The sequence below is a fragment of the Boleophthalmus pectinirostris genome, unplaced genomic scaffold (genome assembly GCF_026225935.1).
Source record: "Boleophthalmus pectinirostris isolate CB_2022bp ecotype Guang Dong unplaced genomic scaffold, ASM2622593v1 HiC_scaffold_12, whole genome shotgun sequence".
Taxonomy (NCBI): Eukaryota; Metazoa; Chordata; class Actinopteri; order Gobiiformes; family Gobiidae; genus Boleophthalmus; species Boleophthalmus pectinirostris.
Genome location: NW_026571018.1, coordinates 19,688,282 through 19,704,165, shown reverse-complemented (window position 1 = coordinate 19,704,165; position 15,884 = coordinate 19,688,282). Strand labels below are relative to the sequence as shown.

The following is a 15,884-nucleotide window of genomic DNA, read 5'->3' as shown; positions in this document are numbered from 1 at the left end:
TACAGGACTCTCAAACTTTGCATTAACTAGCAAATATTTCACTAATAAATGGGTCCTTATTCAACAATTATTATTATTAGTAGTATTTACAATCAATATCATATTTTATTTAAAGAATATTAATATGGAAATGGCATTTGCAAATATTAGATAATAGTTGAAGTATAAACAAAGCATATTAGTAAAACCGTGTTAAAATGCACATCAAAAATCTGCTATGATTATCTGATTTCTGGAGTTGCAAAATTATTGAAATGTCATGTAAACAGTTAGGTCTGAAATGCTGTGAAAATTATGCAAAAAATAGTGCGACATAGACAAAAATCTATGAAAAAATGTTAAAGATTGAAAAAAATGTTTTAAAATCCATTGTACTCATTCACTCTAAATCTCTTCATGAATCTTTTTTGTTTGTTTGTTTATGTTTTTGATAATCAGATTTCTTTGGTGCATGTAAACACACACCAAAACTAGATCTACACATGTTTTGGGGATGAGAAAAATCTTTAAACCAAAGAGAGACTCATAAAAATACTAGACATTTCCTTTTTACACTGCATTCCTTGACAACTCTGCTTTTCCCCTTGTTTTCCCTTTTGCCTTGTGTCTGTGCATGTTGTGGGTCCCTGGTGGCAGTGTGGAAAGAAAGGACCCTTTGGCTGCACTGGCGCGGGAGTACGGAGGATCTAAGAGGAACGCGCTACTGAAGTGGTGCCAGAAGAAAACACAAGGCTATCCGGTACACACCACAGCACACTGACCTCTGACCTCTGGGACACTCACCAGACATTTTATAGGCCAATAATTCGTAATACATTATTCATGTTCTTAACAATTGGAACAAACTGTCTCTTGCCCCACATCTGGGAGCATGACTATATTATTCCATTCTAGAGTCTGAAAACCACCAATTCCACTCAGCAGAGGTGGGTAGAATGGCCAAAAATGTACCCAAGTAAGAGAAAAGTAGGTATTAAGTAAGTAATAAGTAAAAAATTCTTTGGGGAAACTATTGCTCAACTAACAGTGTTTGTCTGAACGTAACATCTGATTTATAATTTGAATTCAATGTGATTAGAAGGACAAAGCATCAATAATGAACAAAATCTGCCTTCAAAGGTCATGCTAAAAACAAAGTCATATCTGAAGGAGAACAAAACATAAATGTTTTTTTAATATCATCAACATTAAACTGTTGTTAATTGTAGCTTTATTGTGAGTAAACACAATTTTGACTCAAGTGAGGGTGCTGTTACGATGTGAAATATATAACTCAAGTAGGATTAAATGTATGGAATCAGAATGTACAACTTTATGAAAAATATAACTCTAACTGAGTACTACCCACCTCTGCACATCAGGTGGTTGCCTGCCTGTCCAAACAGATGGGCTGAAAATGCTCAGATGACCTGTAGAGTTATATCTGAAATCTGTCTTGAGGATTTAATGTACTGTGAGCAACACTTAACCTGGCTATGACTTCTGCTCAGGGCCGATGCACCACTAATGAAGTATGAATAAGGAAAATGGACAGAGCACTGACAGTATAGCTGTCAGTTGGTGCAGAGTTGAATTGCCAGATCAATAGTATTTCCACAGTTGAAGGTTACTGAAGCTTACGTCACACCTTTGACTCTTGACGCAGATTCCTGACTGACTGATTGATGAAACATGCACATCCTTTATGATGCAAACAGCTGATCAAATTAGATTCTTCTGCTTCTGATCAACACAAAATCTTTGTCCCCAGGTCAAGTCAGGACCTGGACTTTAAGACATGCTCTAGTTCAGGGGTAAATTCTCAGGTGGGCACCAAAACATTTGTATCTTGCAAAACAAGACATTTGTTGTACCAGAGTTTGACAACTTTGACTTAACAGTACACTGTGCTGGAAGCTGGACGTTTCATTATGTCATTGAACGCCATTCATGATGTAAACGTTGACCAACACGAGCGCGCGTTTGAGTTCATGTTGGGCCACATTACATGGAGCCCAAACAGAGGCAGGATTTACACTGGGACCTGTGATCCTTTCACAAAGGCTTGGACTCACTGTGCTCTTATTTGCATGTTTCAGGAGGAATGCACTAAGTAGATTTGGCTGCTAATGTTTGAGTCTATGGCACAAGCAGTTCTTGACTTTCTCTCTCACCCTTTTTAAGCAGCTTATAATGTTTGTGTGTTTATTTCAGAACAGTCCTGCAAAAACTCAAATGACCACCTGAAACTTCAAACAAACATTACCATGTACCATATAGTTATAATTTTAGTAGGCAAGTTCTATCCTTTTACAATGCTGTTGTATTTCATTTTCATGTCAAACACTGAGTAATACAGTGACTTTCTACAGGCTGCAAATCTCCAGTAAATTTTACAGTAAACACCTGGCAATTTTTTGCCAGGTAATTGCTCTAATATTTCAGCAAATTACTCTAAGTCATATTTACAGGTGGAATCTGGAAACACTTTACACGTTTTTGTTGGGATATTTTTTTGTAAGGCATTGGTTTGAAGTACACAGTAAATAACTTCTCTGCAGTTTAGAGCAAAGCCTTGTATATTAAATTTACATGTATTACCTGCCAATTTTGTTGCCAGTAATGTCCTGTAATTTAAAATACAGCTAGTCTATTTATTGACATAAGAATAGACAAACTCAGTTAAAATTGATTCATGAAAAGGTTCAATATTTTTGTTACTTATTTCAGAAAGTCAAACCCATATATTGTATAGACTCATGACACATGAAGCTTTCAAGCCTTTATTTCTTGACCTTTTGATGATTATGGCTTATGATAATAATAATAGAAACCCCAAATTTTGTGTTTCAGAAAATTAGAATAGTGTTAAAAGGTTCATTATTGGGAAGTCACACCTTAATCAACAAAATCAACTGAAAACCCCTGAAAAGGTTTCCTGAGCCTTTAAACTGTCCGGCTCTCAGTCTGGGTCAGAGGGATACACAATCATGGGGAAGGCTGCTGACTGGACACATGTCCATGTCCAAAAGACAGTCACTGACTCCCTCCACAAGAAGGATAAGACACACAAGGTCTTTAAGAAGCTGGTTGGTTGGTTGGGGTGGGCATCAATATTTAGTTGATAACAATTTAATAACACCAATTTAAAAAAAAACACAAAAAAAAACTACTTACAAATTAGTGTATTCATTTTTACTGACATATTAAATGCATGCATACTGAGCTATTTTGCAGTCAAATTAGAGAAGTCCAGATCTACATGTTTGTATGTGGGCCTATTGGGCTGTATTTGGGCTGCCCTACAAAAATGTAATGCACTTATTACACAAAAAGTACATTCATGAAGAGATGCTAACAATACTAACAGGGGCAGTGCACTGATTAGACAGGTACACTGGTCAGACAGGTGCATTGGTCAGACAGGTCCACTAATAATACAGCCGCCCAGATGTAGATAAACTTATCATAAGAGTTCATTTTGTGTAATATAAGGATTAAACTTTCTTTTAAATAACTTGCATAGTTGCTTGGACAGACAGAGTTATCTCAGACACGATGTTACTCATTCAATTAATTTACTTTCTATTTTCTGTAATCCTAAGAGTGTTTACAATCCTACTGAGTTCCAACCCTCTGAATGTGAAGCAAGCTTGCTGGTTTAGCACCTACAAAACACATAGGCTTACATTTCTTTCATATAAATATACTAAACATAACTGATTCTAGAGCAAACCTCTTTGACTGATTCACATGGTAATTCATAATGTATAACCTATGAATCAGAATACAACTCTACTCCCCACCCCAGGCATTTCTTCACTAGGGAAGAAATAAAGCCCTCTCATTGGTTTTGGATAAGTATCCATAATTATTGAATACTCTTTACGTGGCTCTTCTTATGGCTGACAGATAGTGTTCAGAAACAGGCCAGAGGGAAGAGCTGAGTAACAGTCCACTTATGTAAAGTAACAGACTGATTCAGAACAAACTGGGTTCATTATAGTAGTTTATTTGTAAGAAGGTTTTGGTTATTTATCAGATTTAGTCAGTTGAAGTTTAGAAATGAGTTGAAAGTGGCTTATAGTAAAATATTGTGAATTAATATATTTTGCAAGAATGTAGCAATGGCAAACTGGCCATTATTATATCTGCCTTAAAACTAAATCCCCACACAAATTATTGTGTTTGAATCTGCATATAAAGAGATGTATTTAGCATTTATTCAGTTACAGGTGTTTTTATTGCTCAGAAATGGCCTGGAGTGTGTCACCTGCTTGTCTCCATGAAGATGATTAAGTTTAATGCCACACTGTGAAAAATTCCACAGTAGCAGCAGCAGCAGCACGGAGATGAGGCTCGATAAAGTCGGGCATTTCACTCGCGCGCTCATGTAAACAAGCCTATCGCTCTAAATGTGCACATGTGGCCACTGATAACAGTGCGGTTATACAGGTTTAATAGGCTACGTTTGAAGCCAGAACACAGAAACAAAAATAAGTTACTCTGCAAACTTTATGACAACAGCGAAAAAATAATAAGTATGAAAGTAAGTAAGTATGAAAAAAATAAAAAAGTTACTTACTCTTTTGTGGAGTGAATGGACCAGTGCAGTATTCACAAGAGCTCCTCTGTCTTTGCTCTTCTTAACTGAATGTGTGCAGTGCAGAAACATTTGAAAATACAACATGTAATATCCTCCCATCTACAGTAAAGCACAAACTAATGGTAACTTATAACAGACTGATGTAGAAAAAGTTCTTATTCTCATGTGGATTTTCTGTCCCACAATGCATTGCAATCTACAGTTATGACATGTAATATGTGAAAGCAAGAAGCTGTTGTAAAAAAAATACTGTAAACTAAAACACTTTGTTACAGTGTGTGAGTTGAATCAAATATTTTTTTCTGTTGAGTGTGTTTAACCATCTGCTAAATCCTCTACTATCTGCACTTCTGGGATTTGATTTCCTATTCCCTCAAATTTCTTGGGAGATTTGAGGATACACAGAAATACGTATGAACACATGTTACAGTAAGTCTGGTCCCTGTGCATACACTATATTAAGTTTTTTTTGTTATCATTGGAAGCTGTGGGAAGAGGTTGCTTTCTGTTTTTGCCCTGGAGTGTCTGGTGAAAGGTCATCGCAGTGCACTAATTACAGCCTAATGTCCAATCTGTCTCTTCTGTAAAGACCGATCAGATGCTGAATTCTTCTGTCACACTCTTGTTCTTTTATCTCAAAGGTTAAATACTGTGGACAAGACCGCATGCATTTTGGACTGCAACTTTAAGGTCAAGAAGCCTAATTGCCTCTTTAGTGTGGGCTCCCTTCTTGTAATTTTCCCTTCACATTTATACTGTATAATTGATGGTCACTTTGTTGTAGGCTCCGTTGTTTCTCAAATGGCGGGTGGCGGGTGGCTCTTGTATCATTCTCTTCCACTGCTGTCACAAAAGCAGTCGTGAGAAACCAGGACACAGATGCCTATTAGAGGCTCCATTGTTGTGGTCCAATAGAGGCCTAATTAAAGTGTAAGAGTAAACTGCAGCTAATGCAGACGGCGTGAGACAGCATCTGATCCACAGCAGTAAATTGCACTCTGATGTTCAGGAAATCTGGGTCACTACATTGAGGTGAGGCCTGTTGTAAAACTGGCTCTGTGGCTGGAGCCAACATAAGACTGGAGGTTCTATCCACACTCAGCCTCATGAGTGATTGGTGGTAGTCGATGATGCAGATTGGCTGCCATGCTTCTGTCAGTTTGCCTCAGGGCAGCTGTTGCTACAGAAGTAGCTTACCACTACTAAGTGTGGAGTGAATGAATAATGCTGAACTCTCGACATCATCATCATATCATTATTATCTTGTTAATAGCACACTTCAAAATGTCCTCTAAACAAGTTTGAGTTTTTATTGTAAAATTAGACACTCACCCCTGCTTCTCTTTGATAATATCTTTTCAGTAGCAATAGCTCAATTGATAAGGATTAATTAATATCACACAGCCTTATTAAAATATCATTGTTCAGCTCAGTGTTGTTCCTTGTTAAATTGATGCTTCAGTGGACCCTCTCCTCCCCAGTGCTGCCCTGCACTACGTGCACAAATACACGTAGCTTCTGTCCTTTAGCTCAGGTGCATGTGGGGCCTGACACATGTGTAGTTAAAGAGATGTTTGAAAATTAATCAGCCTCCCCGTGGTCCATTACAATATGCCATGTGCTTTAAATCAACAGACACTGTAATACACTGGTGCAGCAAAGATGGCCGTGCTGTCACCATGGAGAAGAAACCATCAGGGAATATTTGGTTTAAACAATGCCGAACATGCATGTGACCAGGTCATGTGAATGAGCCTCACCTAGCATGTTAAACACTGTGTTAACAGATCAGTGTGTGGAGACTGTCCAGCGCATTAGCCCAGGGGGAGTAACAGGAGGGGGCTCGCAGGAAGTTAGTATTCACAAGGGGTCTGTGAACGTCACACAGATGAAACGCCAAACTGTGGAAGCATGTCCAGAGACACGTGCTGGGGCTCATTTAAAACACTTAGCACCATTAAAATTTGTGTATGCCTTGTCTTAAATATAAATAACTACACTTTTATTTGCCCTAATAAAGCATAAATAAAGACTTAATTAAAAATGGACAAATTGTATCGACAAAGAATGATTCAGGCTTAATTACTGCTCTAATCTTATCTCTTAACCCCAAAACCTTAATTAAATAGTTACTTTGATCAGGTAAGATCAGTCTATATGTGCAGTAATATGTGTCTTTATATTTACTCATATTTAGCCTTTATTTAGGTCTGCGCGGGACATGTTTGTAGTATTTTTCTCAATTAATCACAGAAGCTCAACAAAAATAAAAGGGCCGCTTGTTAAACAGTGAGAACAATGAGACTGCGTCCGGTCCGGTCTGGGAACACTGCAGAGACAGACGTGAGCGGGTGGGACAGACTCTGGACATGAAACAGTTATTCTGACACTAAAGGTGGTGGATCAATACTGTGCTTATAAATAATGTAACATAATGTGTAGGACTGTAGGCCTTTAGTCAATTAATCGGTTGACAGTGCCTTTATCGATCGACATTTAGCCAACTAATCATTTTATTCAGATTAGAAGGATTAATATGGGACAACAGTAGAAAAGAGAAGTGAGTGAGTAAGATGGGGATTTTTGGTATCTATATGTGAGAAGACAGTGTTTCTTTGTACTTTTTTCTGCATAAATAGTTGTTTTTGCAGTTGTAGTCTTGTGAGTGCAGTGTGTGTCAGATACATAGAGATGCTTAATAGTTTTGAGAGAATTTGCCACACCGTCTTTTTAGTTAACTCATTGGTCATCAGGATATGTTTTAGTCAACCAAGAATTTCTTCAGCTGACTACAACCCTAATAATGTGATATAGATGTAAACAGTTTGAAGTATAAAATGTATTGACTGTGACATTTTGAACTAGCTCTGTAGCTAAATATTAAATTTGGACACAATATAAGGAAACCAAATAATGGCTTGCTTTGAGCCATTAATAGAACACAGATTATAATTGTGAACAAGTATTTGGTTTGTACTGAGTCCAACAAGTCCAATTTTTTACTTTCATCTCGGCTCTGTGCAGACTTGTTTATGTTAGCTTGTGTACCTCTTTGTGACCAGTCAGTTCAAAGTTCATCTGTCCGAGGGTCACTGTTTCTGTGCTCCCCACTCTGTACTGGTAAATCAGATCTTTACACAGTCCATTGGCTCATTTCAGTATTCTCTCAGTTTTTCAGCCTAGTCTATGGTTTGCGCATTCATCCTTTGTATTGGTGTCTCTGTTAATTTGGTTCTGGCATGCCACTGTCAAAGCTCTGTTTATGTCAGTAAGTCAATGTAATCCCTCAGTCTTTGTTTATGTCTTTGTTGGTGTGGTGGTGGTCCCAAGAACAGAGAATCTTAAACACAGAGATGAGCTCAGGGCAATTGCAGCCATGTTCACCAATTGGCTTTGTTGAGTCCAGATATGAGTCCAGTTTAGTTCAGATGCAGAGTTGATTTGGACAAATTCTAGTCCTGTTCTAGTCCTGGTTTTGTCCTGGTTTTGTCCTGGTTTAGTTCAGAATAGGCCTGTACAATAATTACTATACTGGCATATCATTCAGTACATGACAGATGGAACAATGTATTTTGAAGCTAAATATTTATTGTGTGTACATTTTCTTTGCATTAGTGTGGGTATTTTTTTATATTTTAGTCAGTAATATGAGATGATTTGAGCTGTAGAGGGTTGAATAATGATACTGTCTATATGAATAATGGTGAACTGGAATTATCCTGCTGTGTTGTTTTGTGTCAGTGGCATATGGTTTCAATTATTGTTTATCGCAATATTTCTCTGTAGCAATATATTGTGCTTCAAAATGTGTTATTGTGACAGGCCTAGTTTAGAATTAATTCCAAATGAAGTGCCAGTTTTGCCCCAGTTTTGATGTGGTCTTTGTGTAAGTGTGAACACGCCCTTAGACACACCTGACAGAGGTGAGATAGTGTCTCTGGTCCATAGATCAGTATGATAACAGTCTTAATGTCTCCTGCCTCATCTCTCACCCTGAAGGCTCTTTAACTCTGTGTGGATCTGTGCTCCAGCCCCAATGTTGATGTATTTACAGTAATGGTCCTGTCTCTCTCATGGGGGGGGGGGACATTAGACACAAGGAGCATGTACTGACCAGGAATTACAAGCTTTTAATACACAAGATGAACATTTTGAGACTTTCAATAATAAAATATATCACAAAAGAGTAAAACTATAAAAGCTGGACTTACTTAAAAGATGTTTTTTTTTTGTTTTTTTTTATCAACTAGGCAACTTCACCAGGGCATGGGTTGGTGACTCACTATAGATGTATTCTTTGGTAATGATGTTTTTCTCTGTAATTGTGGTGGAAAATTTAAGGATAAATGATTATTGTAGTGGGAGTAATGGGTAAAAATGAGCCAAACAAAGTCTCATTTACTGTCATGTATTGTCATGCAGCAACGGGCGTGTAAAGTTTCTGGAGAATTATCAAATTATTGTCTTGTACAGTTGATTTTGTAGGGCTGGCACAGTTCACAATTCAAAATACAATATATGGCTCACAATGTAATATGACAGTATGGAACCAAATACCTTTTAACAACGGTATTTAACTGTGCCACTACCTGCACATATTTAAATGATATAAAACACATCTATTTTAATTAATTAAGCAAAACAGTGGATATGTGTACAAGTGTAGTACATAAACAAGTTTACTTTCTCTAAACAAGCCACAAAATTGTAGCTCTGTCACTAAATAATTTATTCAAATATATATATATATATATATATATATATATATATATATATATATATATATATATATATATATATATATATATATATATATATATATATATATATATATATATAAACATGACGATATATTGATACAGCAGCCCATGATGATGACACTATTTCACCAAATTTTAGTATCACAAAATAGCGATATTTTGATATTGATATTATGTTGTAAATGAACAGAAAGCATACACACAAAATAACCTTAGCTGATCGGTTTGTCACCAGTTTAACCTATTTTCTAGATCTAATGACTTTAAAATTCTGGTTGAACATCTGTAAAAGACTTTTGCTGCGGTGTTTGGATAATGTCTGACCTCTGTCTTGGAGCAAACAAACAATAATTCAGAGGTCAAAGATGAAGTTCGGTGTGTGACTGTAAACAAACAGGGCTCTAACACATCCTTTTGTAACCATGACAACACTGTACAAAGGCTGTTGGGTTTTTGACACAGGAAATCACATGTAAATTGTGTGGCGTTATCATTGCTATATATAGTTTAACATACAGTAAATACATTATATCCCAATTTATACGCAGAGGCTGAGAGGTTCTTACTGGAAATTAGTCTCCTGGGAACAAGTGACGTCCAGTTTACATTTTTCTTCTAATGTTAGTCATCACTAACATGTGTGCTACACAAAACATTTGCTTTATTAATTTACTTTTTTTCTATGCCTTGCCCTGACTTTGAACTTCTTTTAAATATGCTTTAATTTTCTTTCGATGTTTATTTTTACTATCAGTTTTCTCGTGGGTTAATATTTTAATACAAGATTACGTTATTCTTAATCTTATATACTCCTGGATGGGAGACAAGAGAAACTTTTTTCTATTGTTCACACTCTATTTGGCCATGAACTATCCAAAAGGCAAATACACAGTTGTTTAACCATTTCTATCATTCTGTCATCTGGATGTAATAACTCTCTACACTGATATTGGTTAAATACTGTATCAACAGTATTTAAAGTATTTAAAGTACCTGAGGTATCGGTATTGGTATTGGAACAGAAAAGGCTGGATCTGTGCATCTCTGCTGCACTGCATCTGCATTAAAACATTTTGGCCTATAGAATGTTTTGACATCATCTGAAACATTTGGCCACATACTGGAAGGTTGTGGGTGTGATTCTCTGTATTTTACACTTTCTGTTCTGCTGTGCTGTCTACTTGAGACTATACAACGCACACACTCACCCCTGCACGCACACACATACAGTCTGTTTCTGTGCGTCCTGAAAACTCACAGCTTTGGCTTTTGTGTTGAGTGAGACACTTCCTGCCGCTTGGTGCTGTGTTTGCTTTTCTGAGCCGGCTTCCCAGAGAGCTGTTGTCCACTGCTGTTTTAGCATTTGCAGCTCGGACCCCCTCCCACCCCCCTCTCCTCCCCCTCCCACCCCCTGGAGGCACTCTTCCTCAACTAGGACACAGCTACCTACAGCACTGACCCTGTTTAGGCACGTGTACCTCCTCTCCATCTGATCCAACTGTGAATAGGCACAATTTGATTGGAAACTTTGCGTTTACTAGAGCAGTAGTTCTCAACCTTTTTGTCCTGAGTTTCCCCTAACTATTCTCTCACACCCAACATGGACTGTGTACTGCGGTTTCTGTAAACATTAGTCTGTTAAAGAGTATGTTGACAATATTTAATTTTAGTTTATTGTTGTTATGTTATGGTGTGCTTTACAGGGGCAGTGCACAACAGTACATTAAACAAGACAAAAGTCATAGGAGGGATGCTAGTGCCAGGTTATAGCATGAATGCTAAGTTACACCTGCAGTCCCAGAGCAGGGTGGTGGAAATACTGAAAATACAGATTCAATGCATAGAGATAAAGTGACCACAAGTAAATTAAATAAATATTGGCTAGGGTCACATAGCACATCCACCCTCCATCAAGGCTCTGCACATATTCACACATTCTACATTCAATGTATTCATTCCTAGTGTGTACAAGCTTGTTTAGTGAACAGACACTTCTTTGTAAAATATGCAAATCTAGACAAACCAAAACATTTGAAAACCTTATGCTAACTTAGTGAGTGCGGTCTTACATTTACAGCACTCTCCTCAAATACTAATCAGTTGTTCACTTTCTAGGATTTGATGATTTCATATTTTTCAAAAAGTATCCAAACTTATGATCCATAAATATTGAACCTTATCATTTATCAGGGATTGGCTCCACTAATTTGCCATACTAATCATGTCTTTGGACTGAATAATGGCACCACTTTCTGATGCTATTGTGAAAACATAATTTCACTTTTATTTATAGTCACAAAGAAGACTTTGTTCTAGTTTTTTCATGTGGATAGTCCCAGTAATTACAGAGGTATTACCATAAACCAGGACAAACATTTAAACAGCAAATTCATTCTTTCCATTTTTTTCAGCATTTTTCTAGCAGTAGTGTAAAACATCCATAGAGATACAAAAACATGTTATAAAGTAACAGAAATAAACTGATAAACTGCTGGGTCATTACAGACTGTATATATAAATGAGCATAACTAACCCACTAGCCACCACAGAGGAAGTGTTCATGGGGGCGCTTCTGGCTCCATCCACTTTTCCAGTTGATTTCCACTTGTCTTTACATTGAAAAAGTTTTTGCCCATCTCTCTGCAACTGCTGTAGTGAGTCTCGTCATTTTGGTCTTAAAATGTGGATTTTAACCCGTTCTGCATGATCCTGGTGTTTTTTGCCATTTTGTCAGTTAATAAATTCCTATTCCTCATTTGGAACTTGACTCCAAATTCACTCCCATAACTACCAGCCTCATGAGCTTCATTTGACTGGAGTCATAAGCTATGAGTGACATCACACTCCCTTTATACAGTCCATGGTCATTTTAACATTTTTATACTATCTCCATTGATTTAACATTAGGCTAATTGAACATTCTGAATCTGTATTTGTCCCACAATGGGCAAATTCTATTGTTGCAGTCAATATAAATAAATTATGATGTTTGACGATGTCACACTCTTGCGCTCTCTTAGTAGTAAAAGTAGGAGTAATGTTCATGTTGATTATAATTTGTTGATAACATACATACACTCATACACTCCCAATGTGCAGACTCATAACACATATATCCAACTGGAGCAGGAGGAGTTATGGGTGGAATGTGTCTGACATGACTGCACAGGTTTGCCCCACAGACACACACACAGGACTGCCTCTCCCCATTCATCAAACTGAGACAAACTCATTACTCTGGCCATTACCCCCACCGGATTTATGCCCCCGCCTCTCTAATACTGCACCATTATTAGCTGACCATTGTCTTTCATATTAGGAGAGTTATTGCTGTTTGATTGGTTTCTCATGATTGTGAATGGGGCAGAGAGCATCCTGTTTCGTCTCATTCTGAAAGAGCAGCTGCTCCTCTGATCCCACTGTGTTCATAAACAAACTTCACCAGTAGCTGCACGCTGTAGTCTGCACACAACGCTTTACGTCAGTGTAGAATGTAAAGGTCCTAAATTATGCAAACTTTACTCTTGTGACTTTTAAGCCATGTTATAATGCTGTTAACTCCTCAAAATCATAACTGAAGTTGTGTTTTGTTTGAGTAATCCTACATTATTAGTCTGTCTACATCTCCAAAGCTCAAAAAGCTCCATTCCACCTTTTGGGAGAGCTACCTTTAACCTTTTGGTTCAGCAGAGATTAGAAATTCCAGGGCTGAAATCATCCAAATGGTTCTAGTGAAGGTGTATGGAGTTTAAAAACACCGTAAAGCACTTCCTATTTTACAACATGACATCACAAGGTGGAACAGCATGTCTTCTGCTTGAGAGAATATATGTAGAATTTGAGTGTTAAACATGTGTGAATGAAACAAAATACAACTCCAAGTATGTTTGTGATGAAGAAATTACATTATAACAACGTTGTAATGGGCCTTTCACTCCTATTACTGATACCACATGAAGGTAATAGAATTCACATTACTCACATTATTAAGAGTCACATTTAAAGTTTTTAAAAATAATTCTGTTGAACAAAAAAATAGCAGAATTAACTAATAATTAGCCATAGAAGTAATTTATTCAACCCTTTACAGCACAAATCTTATCATATTTCAAGTAAAATAACAAAAATCTTCCCACTTTTGCAAAGAAATATACCCATGATTAATATTGAACTCCAAAAAGCATATTGTTCCAGCTCTCATATATTGAACAATAAATCGATATAATAATTACTGTGACAGGCCTGCTTGTAAAAGCTTTAAGTCCATAGTGATAAGGCACATTACGTCCTCAAGAGACAACTTTTCACATCAGCACCATTTATCACATGTCTGACAGTCTGACAGTTTAAATACAGCGTGTGAGTGATGCAGGTGCAAACAGAAGCTTCATTCTTTCGTTGTTCTGTCCAGTCTGGTTAATTATAGAAAAGAATGACAAAGCGTTCATTCCTAACCTGGCTTTTCTGCCTCATGTGTGAACCTGGACCAGTGATTTGCCAGTCAAAAGAGGTTGGGGGTTTGATTCCCTGAAGATTCTGACTGCATTGTGTTGGACTCTGTATGTTGGTCTCTCCACTCTTTCCCCCAGACGTGAGGTAACTATTAACAACCAAATAATGGCTTCACTTTGCCTTACAATGCCATGTTTGAAAACACCAAGTCAGGAGAGATTCTGTTCGTGTTGGACAATGTAGTCTCTCATATTGATCAATCTAAATTTGTTATTGATTTCAGTAACATAAACAATACAGACTTTTAATTGGTGCACAAAAACATTCTTCCTTCAAATTAGTACTCCATGTGCTTTTACTGATAGAGGATTGGCTGTGGACCTAAGATCACTGATGCTTAGAAATTACTGAATCTCAGTCTCAGTTAAAATTTGATTAAATTCCCCAATCCTGTTTTTTTCACCTCACATTTTCAAGTCAAGTAAATTTTAACTGACCTAAATGTAAGAAGAATTCATTATAATTGTTACAAAACATTAGACTTTCAAATGTGGGTTAGTATAAACTTTATTCCAAGGAAATTATTAAAAAGAATAAGGGCTTCACATTGAGCCAGAAAATAAACATCATCTGTACTGAGATGTTTTCTACTAATTTATTGTTAAAGTTTTTATTTTAACTTTTTTGGAAAACAGAGGAAGACAGTGACATAAAGTGTGCCTGATGGGTAGGACGTGGACTCTAGGATAACTATGATATTATATGAGTTGTCACCATGACGATAAAGCATAGAACCATAAAAACAATTCTTGGGAGTGCTTCGGGGTCCGGAAATATACACTTGCAAAAAAGCAGGTGCTTTTCAAAGATGCACAACTAGACAATTAAAAAGACAAAAATTACCCTTGACTATCAACTGTGGGTGACGATAGAGAAGCCAAAACACACACAAAAAAATTGTTTGAAGCATGTTTGACTAGACAAAAACATAACAGTGTTCACCTCATTCCTGGATCTGCTGTATTCAATAAACCTGTACTGATGGATCGAGCCAATCAGAAGTGGTTCATCCGTCAGCACATCTTGGAGCTGAGGGAATATTCATTAGCACTGAACTGGGGCTGTGGACTTTAATTCTTGTCCCGGGGATCTCAGGCTGGTCCATGTGTCTGTCCTCTCAGGTGCATAATCAGATTTACCTGGCGTCTCATGTATGGAGCAGGCCCTGATTCGATTTATTCAATGAAACCCACTCTCTCTGCTCATGACGGCTTAGACAGAACCTGAGGCAACACAGACACAAAGTAGGATTTTCATTTTGTTTGGTGCTGCAAACTAAAAGAGTGTTACTTACACACTGCTCCCACAAATATGACCAGGGTGTAATGTTATCATCATTCTAAAATTTAGACCCAAATTTGCTGATAAGGAAAGTAGGAATTAGGAAAAGGTTTAATACCTGAAACAGCCAAAAAGACTCAAAGTGTAATTTTCAACACAAAATAGTTAATTTCAGCTAATGGAGTTAAGGACAAGTGTACCTTACCCATAGTTTCTTAAATATTGTGTGATGGTAGATTATTCCATCTTAAACCATCCAGACTATTCAGGAAAGATTGTGTTTTATCCTATGTGATTTTTTTTCTACAATTTTATTTGTGCATGTTAAAATTAGTATGTAGTTTCATTTCTAGTCTCAGAATCATTAAAGGCTTCTCATATTACTCTATTTTCTGATGTTATAATCTTGTTTTCTCATCAAAATACCTAAAGTTGTGCTTTGTTTCATTAATACTAGTATTACGACTGAGTTTGTCTCTTAAATGGAAACCACCGTGTGATATCACATGGTAATACAGGAAGGACTCTGTTTTTAACTCTGTACACCTTTTCTAGAATTTGATTTCAGGCCAGAAATTAACCATCTCTACTGAACAAAAAGTAAAAGGAGCTATTAACTTGAAATCTACCGCTTCATGGCATCACAAGGATTACTCAAACGTGTGAATGAAACAAAACACAACTCCAGGCATGTTTTTAATGATGTAGCAACATTATAACATGGCTAAAAGCTCACAAGATTAAAT

General features: G+C 37.0%; 1 protein-coding gene across 1 annotated transcript in view; it reads left to right on the top strand.

The window, feature by feature from the left end:
• Window positions 1-15,884, top strand: part of specc1 (sperm antigen with calponin homology and coiled-coil domains 1) — a 68,381-nt gene that overhangs the window by 37,576 nt on the left and 14,921 nt on the right. Inside the window, exon 12 of the mRNA XM_055148325.1 lies at window positions 637-739. Within this exon, the coding sequence (XP_055004300.1) occupies window positions 637-739 (103 nt within the window). The remainder of the gene's footprint in view (window positions 1-636; window positions 740-15,884) is intronic.